This window comes from Ipomoea nil, unplaced genomic scaffold (genome assembly GCF_001879475.1).
Source record: "Ipomoea nil cultivar Tokyo-kokei standard unplaced genomic scaffold, Asagao_1.1 scaffold0143, whole genome shotgun sequence".
Taxonomy (NCBI): Eukaryota; Viridiplantae; Streptophyta; class Magnoliopsida; order Solanales; family Convolvulaceae; genus Ipomoea; species Ipomoea nil.
This window is the reverse complement of record NW_017616571.1, coordinates 1,818,290-1,830,632: the sequence shown is the minus strand read 5'-3', so window position 1 is coordinate 1,830,632 and position 12,343 is coordinate 1,818,290. Positions and strand designations below refer to the sequence as shown.

The 12,343-nt window shown below is 36.5% G+C and overlaps 1 protein-coding gene across 1 annotated transcript; it reads right to left on the bottom strand.

Moving 5' to 3' along the window:
• Window positions 1-9,139: 9,139 nt before the first annotated feature.
• LOC109172341 (F-box only protein 8-like) lies at window positions 9,140-10,321 on the bottom strand. The gene has a single exon (XM_019321533.1). The coding sequence runs from the start codon at window positions 10,319-10,321 to the stop codon at window positions 9,140-9,142; it is 1,182 nt and encodes a 393-aa protein (XP_019177078.1).
• Window positions 10,322-12,343: the final 2,022 nt, after the last annotated feature.

Sequence of the window (12,343 nt, the reverse complement as noted above, 5' to 3'; positions counted from 1 at the left end):
TCCGAAATTAATTTTGCGCCAATCTATACCGTTTGATCACTGCAAATCCAAAGGCAATTATTCAACCCTATTTTTTAGGCGGCTAATGCTTTGCATGGGATCCCAAATATATATTATATGATTTTGGATCCGGTGCACACCCCCTTGGCAGATGAGCTCGTGAGCACTCTTCTTGGTCGTTGATGGGTTTTTTTTGAACGGTCAGATGGTGTGTTGATGGAATACACGTGTGATTGTTTTAGGGGTTGTTTTGTAATTTTCATTTGGCATTTATTATGTCTACGCATATTAACGGAGTTAATTTGGTAAAGAGAGTAGATAAAATATGAATTTTGTCTTGTTATCTCCGCTGTCTTCTTTCTCGGTCTCTTCCGCTTCCCATCAGCTCTCGTTCCTTCTTCACCCGCATCTTCAACACTTCGCATAATCTCTCCGGCGTACTCAAAGTTGCGGTTTCTTCATGGCTGGTTTAAGCAGGAGGCTGTCCAAGAGGCTTAGGAGAATCTCTTCTGCTTCAAATACCAGTATTATGTTCATCCATTCTTTTATTTTTTGTTCTTTATCCGGTCGCATTTTTGGTTTTCCATGGTGGGGTTTTAACCGGCGTTCTTTACCGGCCAGAGTGGTTGTGGGTTTTTGGATTTTTGTATTTTTATTTTGGTCGTAGTTCCTCTGGGTGCTTTAGTTTTCCGGTATTTTCATCTCGGGTTTAAGGATGGTGGTCGTCGATTCGAGTAGGGGTGGTGGGCGGCGAGTGTGTTGTTGTCGCTGGTCGAATTCTGGGTCTAGGGTTAGGGTTTTCGATTTTTTTTTTTCTAATCGGTTGGGGTATTAATGGGGTCGATGGTGTTTCGTTTATGAGACTGGGAGAATGTCTGCCTGGTTTTTTTTTTTTTTTTTTTTTTTTTTTTTCTGTTGTTCATGGAGGGGGGCGGTGGCGTGGGTGTTAATTGGTGGTGGTTTGTGTGTTTGTGACTGTGACCGTGTGCAATTTAGATTTAAATTGTGGTTGGGGAATTGCTAATGCTTGTTTTGTTGTTGTTTTTTCTTCTTTTTTTTTTTTTTCTTTTCTAATCGGTTGTGGTATTAATGGGGTCGATGGTGCTTCGTTTATGAGACTGTAATGTGTATTTTGTTTTTATTTCATGCAATGTGTATTTTGGTTTTAGTATTTGCTCAATTTTTTTTTATTAGGGGTACGAGGCTTCAAATGTGTGGGTAATTGGCTTGTGGCGGTTTTTTTTTTTTGTTTGTAGTGGTGACATGTTTACTTTTCATGTTTTTTTATGTGTAGGATTTTTTGGCTGTATGTGTCTTCCCTTGTCTTTTTTCCAACCTAGAATGGGGTTTGGGTTTTGGATTTATTGGTGGGGTAAATGCATATGGGTCCAATAGTTTACTGTGATAGTGTCTGGAGTTGTAATATGCATTATGGTTTTCTGTTTCCACTTTTTTCATGACGGGGTGGTGGGTTACTGGTTTTGGGGGCGGTGATTGTTGCGTTGTAGGTGGTCGGTTTGTGCATGTTAGAGGTCAAGTGTGGTCGGGTTTGTCAATGTTGGTTTTATTTCGGTTTTGTACGTATGCGGGTTCCATAACTTGTATTGGTTGTCTGTGTATTTATTTTTGTTGTTTTTTGGGATTTTTGGACTTACCTAATCGGTGGCATAGGTTTGTGCATTGCAATATGTTCTTTTGAGCAGGTAGAGTGTAATGTACAAGCCAATTTGCACTAGTTTTTTTAACGGGGGTTTTCATTTGGGGCACTAGCATTATGTTCCTTTGCGCAGGTTGGTGCGCGTATGATATTCGGTCGGTGCATGCTTTTTAATTTATTTATTATTTATTAGGGGTTCGGGATGGTTCTCGTCTATTGGTGGTGGTTTGTGCGTTGTGTCTGTGACCATGTGCATTTAGATTTAAAGTGTGGTGGGGCAATTGCTAATGATTGTTTTGTTGTTGTTTTTTCTTTTTTAGGTGGGTGCACCACTGTTTTTTTGTTCGTGCGCGTTTTTTGTTTATCGGTCGGGGTTTTCGGGGTTTGCCTTGTTAGTTGTGGTAGTTTGTGCGTAGCAGTGTATTACCGTTTCCACGTTAGGGTGTGGTTTAGTTGATAATTGGCACTATTAGTTTTTTGGGATTTTTGGACTTACGTAATCGGGTGGCATAGGTTTGTGCGTAGCAATATGTTCCTTTGTGCAAGTTAGAGTGTAATGTACAAGCTAAACTGCACTAGTTTTTTTAACGGGGGTTTTCATTTGGCACTAGAAGTATGTTCCTTTGTGCAGGTTGGTGCGCGTATGGTACTCGGTCGGTGCCTGCTTTTTAATTTATTTTTTATTTTTTAGGGGTTCGGGATGGTTCTCGTCTATTGGTGGTGGTTTGTGCGTTTGTGTCTGTGACCATGTGCAATTTAGATTTAAAGTGTGGTTGAGGAATTTCTAATGCTTGTTTTGTTGTTGTTTTTTTCTTTTTTAGGTGGGTGCACCACTGTTTTTTTGTTGGTGCGTGTTTTTTGTTTATCGGTCGGGGTTTTCGGGGTTTGCCTTGGTAGTTGTGGTAGTTTGTGCGTAGCAGTGTAGTACCGTTTCCATGTTAGGGTGTGGTTTAGTTGATAATTGGCACTATAAGTTATATTTTCATGTCTTCTTCATTTAGGTTTGGTGCGTTTTTTTTGTTGGGTCGGTGCGCCTTCATTTACTTATAACCCTCACGTGAACAAACTATTTTCTTTCTCATGATTACTCCCTGATGTCCCTTAAGTTCTTTGGGGAATTGCTACTGCTTGGTTTTTTTTTTTTTTTTTTTTTTTTTTTTTTTTAGGCTGGTGCACAACTGTTGTTGTGTTGATGCTTTTTTGGGGTCTGCCTTGTTAGGTGTGGTGGTTTGTGCTTAGCAGTGTCTTACCGTTTGCAAGATAGGTTGTGGTGTAGTTGCTATTTGGCACTGTTATTTATATTTTCGTGTCTTTTTCATTTAGGTTGTTGCGTTTCTATAGTTTGGTGGGTGCGTTTCTGTTGTTAGCACTAACGTGGTTTTGGATTATTTGCTTGTTTTGGTTACTTAGTTGTATAAATTGTAATAACTTTGTTTTTTGTTTAAAAAACGAACAGTTAAACAGTGCGGGGTTCGGGCTTGTGTTTTATTTTTTTTTTCTTTTTCATTTTTTTTGGGTGTAACTCTGATTAATTCTTGCCATTACCAGGCGATGATCCTTCTGAGCCGGTTGTTGCTGTTGCGCCTGAGCGGGTAGTTGCTGTAGTTGCTGAGCCGGTAGGTGCTGCCAATGTGGTTGATCCTTTGCCCCAGGCTGCGGTTGCTGCTGTTATTGATGAACCCGCACAACCAGCGCCGGAATAAACCATTAGGTGTTTCTTCCCATGTAAACTGTTTTTTAGTGTGATTGTGTTTTGCTCCTAGACGTCTGTTTGGTTTACGGTTTACAATGTCAACATTCCCGTGATTTAGATGTTTCCCGTTTTTCTTTTTTACGGCGTGGTTGCTTTTTATTTCCCCCTTCGTTATTTTAATCAGGGGGTAAGTGATACAAAGCAAATGTCTGTATCTAGAACTAAATTAATTTACACACGGATCCAGTTCTCAATTAATTTTTAGGTCATCTAATTTTAATTAAACCTTCTTACTCATGAATCGCTTGGTTCACGCACCAACCAAACAACACAAACGGATCAACCTAACAACAGAAACGCAAATAAACTAAATGAGAAAGACAGGAAAATATAAATAATATTGTCAATTAGCAACTAAACCACACTCTATCTTGCACACAGTACGACTCTGCTACGCACAAACAACCACACCAAACAACGCAACCCCCAAAAAACGCATCAACACGAAAACAGTGGTGCACCCGCCTAAAAAAAGAAGAAAAAAATAGTTTGTTCACGTGAGGGTTATAAGTAAATGTAGGCGCTTCAACCCAACAAGAAAAACGCACAAAGCCTAAATGAAGAAGACCGGAAAATATAACTAATAGCGCCAATTATCAACTAAATCACACCCTAACTTGCACAGACCAACACACGACTAATATGCACAAACCAACACACGACTAATATGCACAAACCAACACACGACTACGCACCGACATAGTATCTAATCATCTATACTGCACTGCCTATTGTTACTCCACGAACCCGGCCCCTAAGCTCCCATTATATATACATGACGTACTAAAGCCGGAAGGGTTACAGATGCTGGTATGCATCCACGATTACACGTAAATGCTGCTTCGAGAGGTTCAAAGATACCGGTATTTCGTCGGTCGTTCATTAAGTCAACAAAACCAGTAAGAAATGCAAATACATATGTTACGCACATGCCACTATGAACAAATGCAAATACCTGTGCTTGGTCCAGCCATTATTGAAGTGCGTTTCTTAGTTCTCTCTGTGCTGCGTTTTCTGACTCTCGTCCTTCTGCACTATCAGTATCATTCAAGCGTTTAAAGTTTACTACGTGTATGCTGTTGATGAAACGATCCATCTCCTCAATTACCATACATTATATCCCTAATTTAATGCTTAAGATTCCATTACAATTAATGCCATAAATAGTTCAATAAGTACAATTACAGTTTAATCCTTTTGGTTAATATATATCCTTTCTTCTTTTAGTAATCTCTAATTATCTGAACCATTGATGGAAAATTAATCAATGGATAACATGAGTTCTCATGACCTCATTTATCAAAGGGGTGCACCGGATTCGAAGCATATATATATATATATATATATATATATATATATATATATATATATATATATATATATATATATATATATATATATATATATAAAGGATCATATACGCGCAAATTATTTTGTGGACTCCGGTTCAAAAATACTGCATTTATATACTGAATGTTCACAACTTACATACTAAACATTAATGATATTTTGGAGCTTTGACCTCAAAATTACTAATCCCTTCACAATCATTCAAAACCAACTTCTCAAGATTAGGAATACTATAAACAAACTAATGAAGTGAGACCAGGAAATCTACTACAAGTATTTCTTGGCAAATCATCAAGATTCAAATAACTGACAATCAATTGCTTAATCGTTCAGCACAATACTATACACACGCAATCAATTGCACACTATACAAGATGACAGCTTATATATGAGTCACATCCACCGAAAACGAGCTGAGCTTAATTAAGTTCTTGCAAACCATTTGGGAACCGCTCCAGCACGGTTCAAAAGTTGGAAAAATGCTATCGAAATATGCATTTCCAATATGGATATCGATTCACTAAACGACCCAATCTTGATTATTGTTTTAAGCATCTTCAAATCTTGATTGATAAAGCAAGAATCCTTCATAATTATTGAAGCTGCATCTTTGTCATCTTTGTCAATACTCGACTAGAACTCAAGAAGGATGAGAAACATATTAGGGAAAACAAAGAATCAAACCACTCCATTCGTGTATGAGATACACTTTTTTACATATTTTTAATCATCCTATATAAGCATTTTAGATAAAAGTTGTTGACAAATTACTCAAGTTGCAACAAGAAAATTCAACATGAGGAAGAAAAGTTATAAAAAAATCTCAAAAATCTCCCGAGCTATTACAGTTAGACACCAACTCTCAAAATAAGCAATAATTATGAGTAAATGAAGATTATGAGCTCAAAATAAGCAATAATTATGAGTAAATGAAGATTATGAGTAAGACTTTATGGGAAGATTTTGATACCCCATTGCAAAAAAGGATATTCGGGGGGTGGGGGTGGGGGGGGGAGGGTTGGAATTTGAGGGGAAAAAACACATGATTTAAATACTCGTTACTATATAAGTCTTCCACAAAACCCATGTTCCGTAAATTACATGTCTTACCCGCATGTTTTCTGCTTTAATCCCCAGTACGTATAGGTTAGGGGATCTTTCAGATCTGACCAAAGTCTGAATCTGAATCCATTATATTACTTGCAGATTTGCAGTTGGGAATGCCTATGCCACTACTGCAATCATCAAGCTTAAAAACAGTAAAGGAAACAAAAATTAATCATGAGAAGAACTCTAATTTAACAAGCCAGAAATCCAAAATAAAAAACAAAAAATAAAAAATCTTTGTCTACAAAAGATAAAATTTTCTGCCCCAGACCCAATATGATAGGATAGAATAGTGGAAGGGTAAATCACATTAACATAGTGGTTCGAGGTGGAGAACTTGTGTTTGGTGCCCAGAAATATACAACTCCAACACCATTTAACGCCCAATTGAGCTGTCGGCACATCAATTGAAGTGCTCTCATACATATTTGCATTAAGATAAGGTGAAAGTAAAGAATCTCACCAATAACAAATCGCGGCCATATAGACAAAGAGTTTTCATTACTCTACAATTTGGCGAATACCAACTCTGTTGTTTAACCGCATGAAAAACAAAAGCCAAATCCAAGCTTTTGAGTTTTGGAGCACAGATCTTAAAATTATTGATCCCAACACAAAAATGGAAAGAAAGCTTCTCAAGATTAGAGACCACTCCTTCATCAATTCTACTCTTAAACAAAACCTCATGGAAAACTAATGAAGTGACGCCAGGTGCCCGCATGGGTAGCTCAACGGGTCATAGAGGTGAAACTTTAGAAGAATGACCAGGGATCGAGCCTCACCAGCGGCAGTGTGGGAGCAACCTCTCAAAGTGAGGGGGGCTCCTTGTGCGCAGTGAGCACCGGTCTAGCTTCTATGATTCATGTTCAGTTGAATCACCATGATTTACATCCTCCCAAATGCTCTGTCGGGACGGGGTGTGGGTTCAGCACCATTTACCCGAGCAATTACAATCAAAATTGAAACTCGCCAAATATAGTGATATTAAGCACCTCAACGCCATTTCTTGATAGATAATGGCACCAACGATCTATGTCTGACTGCTGCAGCTTAGGACCTTCCAATTCCGGGCAAGAAATGCAGAGAGTAAATTTCTTAACCGGAACAGCACGGTGCAAGAGAATGTTGTTTATGACCTTGACATTTTCTGAGACATCCGAAGAAGTCTGTATCGAACTCAAGCCGCCCATGGTGCAACCAAACGTCTTTCCAGTGAGTCGATAGTAAAGCACTTCTGGCAACGTCTCGAGTGGGCAAACACTCTAAAATCTTGTCCTTTACATCGCCTGGAAGCTCACTTATTATATCCATCGGATCCAAAACTGCAACCTTAATTAGCAGCTTTTTAGTCCCAATTGAGAATATGGGGTTCCTGTTTCATATATTCCATCTTATGGGATTTGATCTTGGATATGGGCATATGGCCATATGGGGATCGGAATTCCATATAGCATTGAAATACATGTGTATGCGTATTTCTCTCTGATTTGAAATTTCCAATGGCCTATATAGCATTGTGATGAATGTGTGGATAATTAACAATGGCTTAGTGATAAAATCAAATTAAAAAAAAAAAAAAGTTATGTTGACCACAAATATATCAATATTAAATATTGCTATAAAATAGGCCTTCAACTATAAGTCAAAGTGTAATTAGTCCTCAAAAAAAGGTTCTAATCAGACACATTAACTTCTCATTTTTATGCAATTAAGTTAATTAACAAGTCACCTCCGATCCAAGTAATCGGTAACTTTTCTTTCTTAAATTAAAATAATTCAATTAAAAAAAAAACTCTAGCAGCTTTCCCCGTCCAATCGGATGGAGAAGCCTGCCTGGCTCCTCTGTTGTTCAGTTGGACGGAGAGGCCTGCCTGGCTGGCAATATGTTTTTTTTTTTTTAATTATTTTTTTGATTCAATTTTACTTGCTTACCTTGAGTTAACCTGCAAAATAGGTTAATTGTACAAATTAAAAAAGTTATTGACTAAATTGTATAAAAGTGAAGAGATGAAGTGTCTCATTGGAACTTGTCTTAGTTTAGGTCGCTTGTTATGTAGAACTTACACTGCATTACTGAAGTAGTTTGCAGGTTCGCATTTAAACAATTTCTCTAGGCAAAAAGAACAATAATATCTATATGACATTAATTTCAAAAAAGTTAGTGGTGATCTTGCAACAAAATTAAATTCACTATTGAAATGAACACACAAACCTATAGGGTCCGTTTATTAACTCGAAAAATTCTCTAATTTTTTAGAAAACTAGAGAATTGGAGAACATAAAATAAAAAACATGTTTATTAGCACAATTTTTCATTTTCAAAATAGGAAATAATTTTCTGATTTTCTAAAAAACTGGAAAACTATTAAAAAATGTTTTCTATTAATAGAAAATAGAATCATCTATCATTTATTTGACTATATGTCACTATAACCATATTATCACCATTATCTACTTACATATTTATTCATTACTATGATTACATTCATTATCATCTTAATCTCCTTTTACTTATCACCATCTTCTATCTTTTATACTTGCATTACTTATTTAAAAATAACTTATTTGCTTAAGCCTAAAGTTAGACATTATTTACATTATCAAAATTAAAAATTAAACTCTATATACCAAATTAAATTTTATATTTTGATTGGACTCAATTGCTAATACAAGTTTGGTCGGGATATCGGATATTGAAATTTCACATATTAATATATTAGAATTCAAAGAAAATTATATATTTATATACACCCCCATTTCATTCAAATAAATATATCCAAAAAATATTTTAAATATTAGCTCAAAAAAAAATTAATATTATTTAAACTAAATTTTAGTTTAACTTAATATTTATTGGTTCGGATATATTTTGAATTATGTTATACACAAATATAAATTAGGTTTAGATATCAAATGTAAAAATCTTTCATATATTGGACTGAAAAGTATAAATTATATTTATTATGAAGTATATTTTAAATATAAAGTAAAAATAACTCGAAATTAAACTTGTATTAATTTCATAAAGTTAATCTAAACAAAAATTTGAAAAAATAATTTTAATAAACAAATTTTCTAAAAAAAAAAAAACAAAAAATATAAAATAGAGAATGAAAATTGAAAAAAAAAAAAAAAAAAGTTTTCGTTGATAAACAAGCTATAACTTTCAAGTTTCAAATCTCCTAATAAAAATTAAATATTTCATTCTTCCAAAATTAAATATTTCATACTTTATCAACCCCTCAACTTGAAGGGCCAAATAAAACCAAAAGTCATTCCAAAAAAATAGCACTCTCATCCTCCACATGAACAACACCTCTCATATATGAGAGCAAAAGTAAGTAATTATAAACCCCACTAATCTCAAATCTCCTCCAAACCCCTCTCCCAAACGAATAAACCAAAACCAAAGGGCACATCCCCTTACCCTGCAGCAACAACACAATCTCCCCCATACTATTCGAAGCAAAACCCATCGAAGTAGCTTCTCGGATCACCTCCCTCTCCTCCTCCGACGGCGGAGCCACCGCGCGCCTCTCCCATTCCACCGCCCTCCCCAGCGTCCATACCTCCATTCCCCACTCCGGGTCTCCTCTTTTAGGAACGTTAACGAAAGCCAGCAGACCATTCAAGTTCATCCATGGCCGCCCGGGCTGATACTCCGACGGAAACGGTATCAACGCCGTTAGCCTCTCCGTCGCGACGTCCATTGCGGTGATTCTTGATTTGGTACGAGGAACCAAATAGACGGTCCCGTTAACGTGGACGACGGCGTCGATGTATCTGTTGTCTCTCTCTACCTCTATCTCTATCTCTATCTCTATCTCCCGCCATGAATCATCCACTCCGAGAGTAAAAACCCAAAGCCGATTAAACATCCCGTCGGAATCATAGTACACCGCCGGCTTGAAAACCTTGTACTTTCCCGAAACCGAGTCGAACCCCAAGACCGTCCGGGAGGAGATGGGCCGGCCGGGGAACCTCCGGCGGTAAAAAAAGAAGCCAAAACCCAAGACACCGCAGCTGAGGTAACGGTATGGCGGCAGAGAAAATCTGGGAAGAGGAATACTTCGTCGGGTACTAAGGTCGAAGACGGCGTCGTCTCCCAATTCGTCGCTGAGCAGACAAAGCTTGCCGTCGGCGGAACTCGAGCCGGCCAGACATACTAAATCTCGTGTGTCCAAACGTTCGGCGGTGTCGGCTTGGAGGTTTCCATGGCTGTCTTCGCTGTAATTCACGGAGTATAGGTTTAGTATGGGGCGGGTTTTGGATGGGAGAGAGACGAGGATTCTGAACGCGAAGCGTGGCTCCGGTATGAGAGCATGGAAGAATTTGGAGGTGCATCTGAATCGCACTGCGGATTTGGGAGGAAGACCTGTGAGAATTTTGAGAAGAATCTCTCGTGAAAGAGAGGTTATGGAAGTAGAAGGAGAAGAAGTTGAAGGGTTATTCATCTGTCTTTGAACTTTGATTGATCTTCTGCAAAATCAATCGATCGAGAATGGTGATTACAGCTTTCTGCGTTGATGAGTTTGATGTTTATATGGACTTAAGGTGTGATGATATAGTAGTTGATATCAAGTAAAATATGGAGTCAGTGACTCAATCCTATTATGAATCTATTTGTTAGGTTGCAATGAATATAAAAGGCCAAATACTTTTACTGGGATTTAAGGAAAAAATCTACACTGGAGTTGTACGTTAAGACTTGGCTATGTGTCCTTGTCCAAGAATGTCAATTTGGCTAGTAATATTAAGCTGTGGGATTTTATCAATTTGGGTTATTATTTCAAATTAATTTGGTTGTCAACTACTATGTAGTGCCATGACATCTCAATTACCATTTCAAATTGGTGAGTCTAACACTTTGGAGTAGTACTATAGTTAGGTTTTCATAGATTATGAGAGATTGTGAGATTTATTGTGTAAAAGAATTCTTTTCCGAAACTCTATACTTTTGAAATTGCTCATAGTGAATTTATGTTAATTCTCAATACGAGAAGTGCCTCGCAGATTAGGATCTTTTGCTCGAACTGCGTTAAAATTTCTCTGTGTTACATCTAACGTTCCAACATCACTGTGTGTCCGTCGTTAAAATTTTTCATTTATTAACATTTTATTTACAAATTTAATAAAAATTACTAAAGATGAACTTACATATAAAATTTCCTTATACTACAACAACAACATATATCTATTTATCTACTATACTAATAAGGTCAAAAAAAAAAAAGTTAGGCTAATAATAGGTTAAAAAAAATGACAGGTTAAATTATTCATCTTCCAATGCTCTTCCAAGCTTTGGTTTACTTGGCTTAGCTTCTTCAGTCAACTGCACCATGGAGATGAACCGTCATCTTCCAAGTTAAGCCTATAATGTGCAGTTGACTGAAGAAGCTCAGCCAAGTAAACCAAAGCTTCAAAGATGGCTGGTTAAATTTGGGGAGCAGTATGGCAAGGTTTTTCAGTTATTGTGATTGGAACTTTTCTTTTCAGGAGACCTTTCTTTAGTACCTCAGATAATTCAAAGGCTTTCCTGTTAGAGCTATATTGGTTAAAGTGGCACTATTTGGTTGACCTGTACACATCTGAGATTAAATTTTGAGTGTTGAATTAGTGTGAATTCGGATTGAAAATTTAAAACCAAACTTTGTTCAGTCAATGTAGGATTTAGGCATTTCAAATTACTCCAAACTGTCAGGATGATTGGTAACAATAGCTAGGATTTAGGATTTGTCATTTGTATACATATGAATATATAATATTGTATTGTGTCAAAATTTGATAAGTCATTTGTCCAATTTCCAATATCTGATTGAGGATCAAAGATCATCTTCCAAGCTTCTTTCTCTTTTATAACATGAACAACAATATGAAAATGCACAAGATATAGTTTTCTCCATGTTATGTGCCCAATGAAGGTGATATGTGAAACCTGCAAATGGAGAACAGAACAGACTGCTTAGTGCTTAGACCAATCATCCTGATTTGTGTTTTGAACTTATAAATTAGCTGTCCACCATTGATGAAAATAACAATTGAAATATCTGTCTGTTTAATAGAAACTTAGAACACTTTTAATAATAGTGGATCTAATGTGACAAAAATAATTATGATGGACTAAAATTGAAAAAGACCATATAACAATATGACCAAAAATGGAATTCACTCCTTACGAAATAGCATGAATCACACAATTGCTTGAAAAATATTATTTTTGTCCTTAGGAATTTTTATTCTCTTTTCTATTTCTCATCATATATTAAATAGTTGTCTTGCACTTAGGGTCCTCGTAATTTTCATAATATAATTCATTTTGCATTCATCAGACTACATGAACATGAAATAAAGAAATACCGGAGTAAAAATGATGTGGGTAATGATTCATTGTAGTGGTAAAATTCATAATTTTTCATTTAGCTTAGCATGCCAAATTAAATAACACAACAAAACATGCAATAATATAACTTTTATTA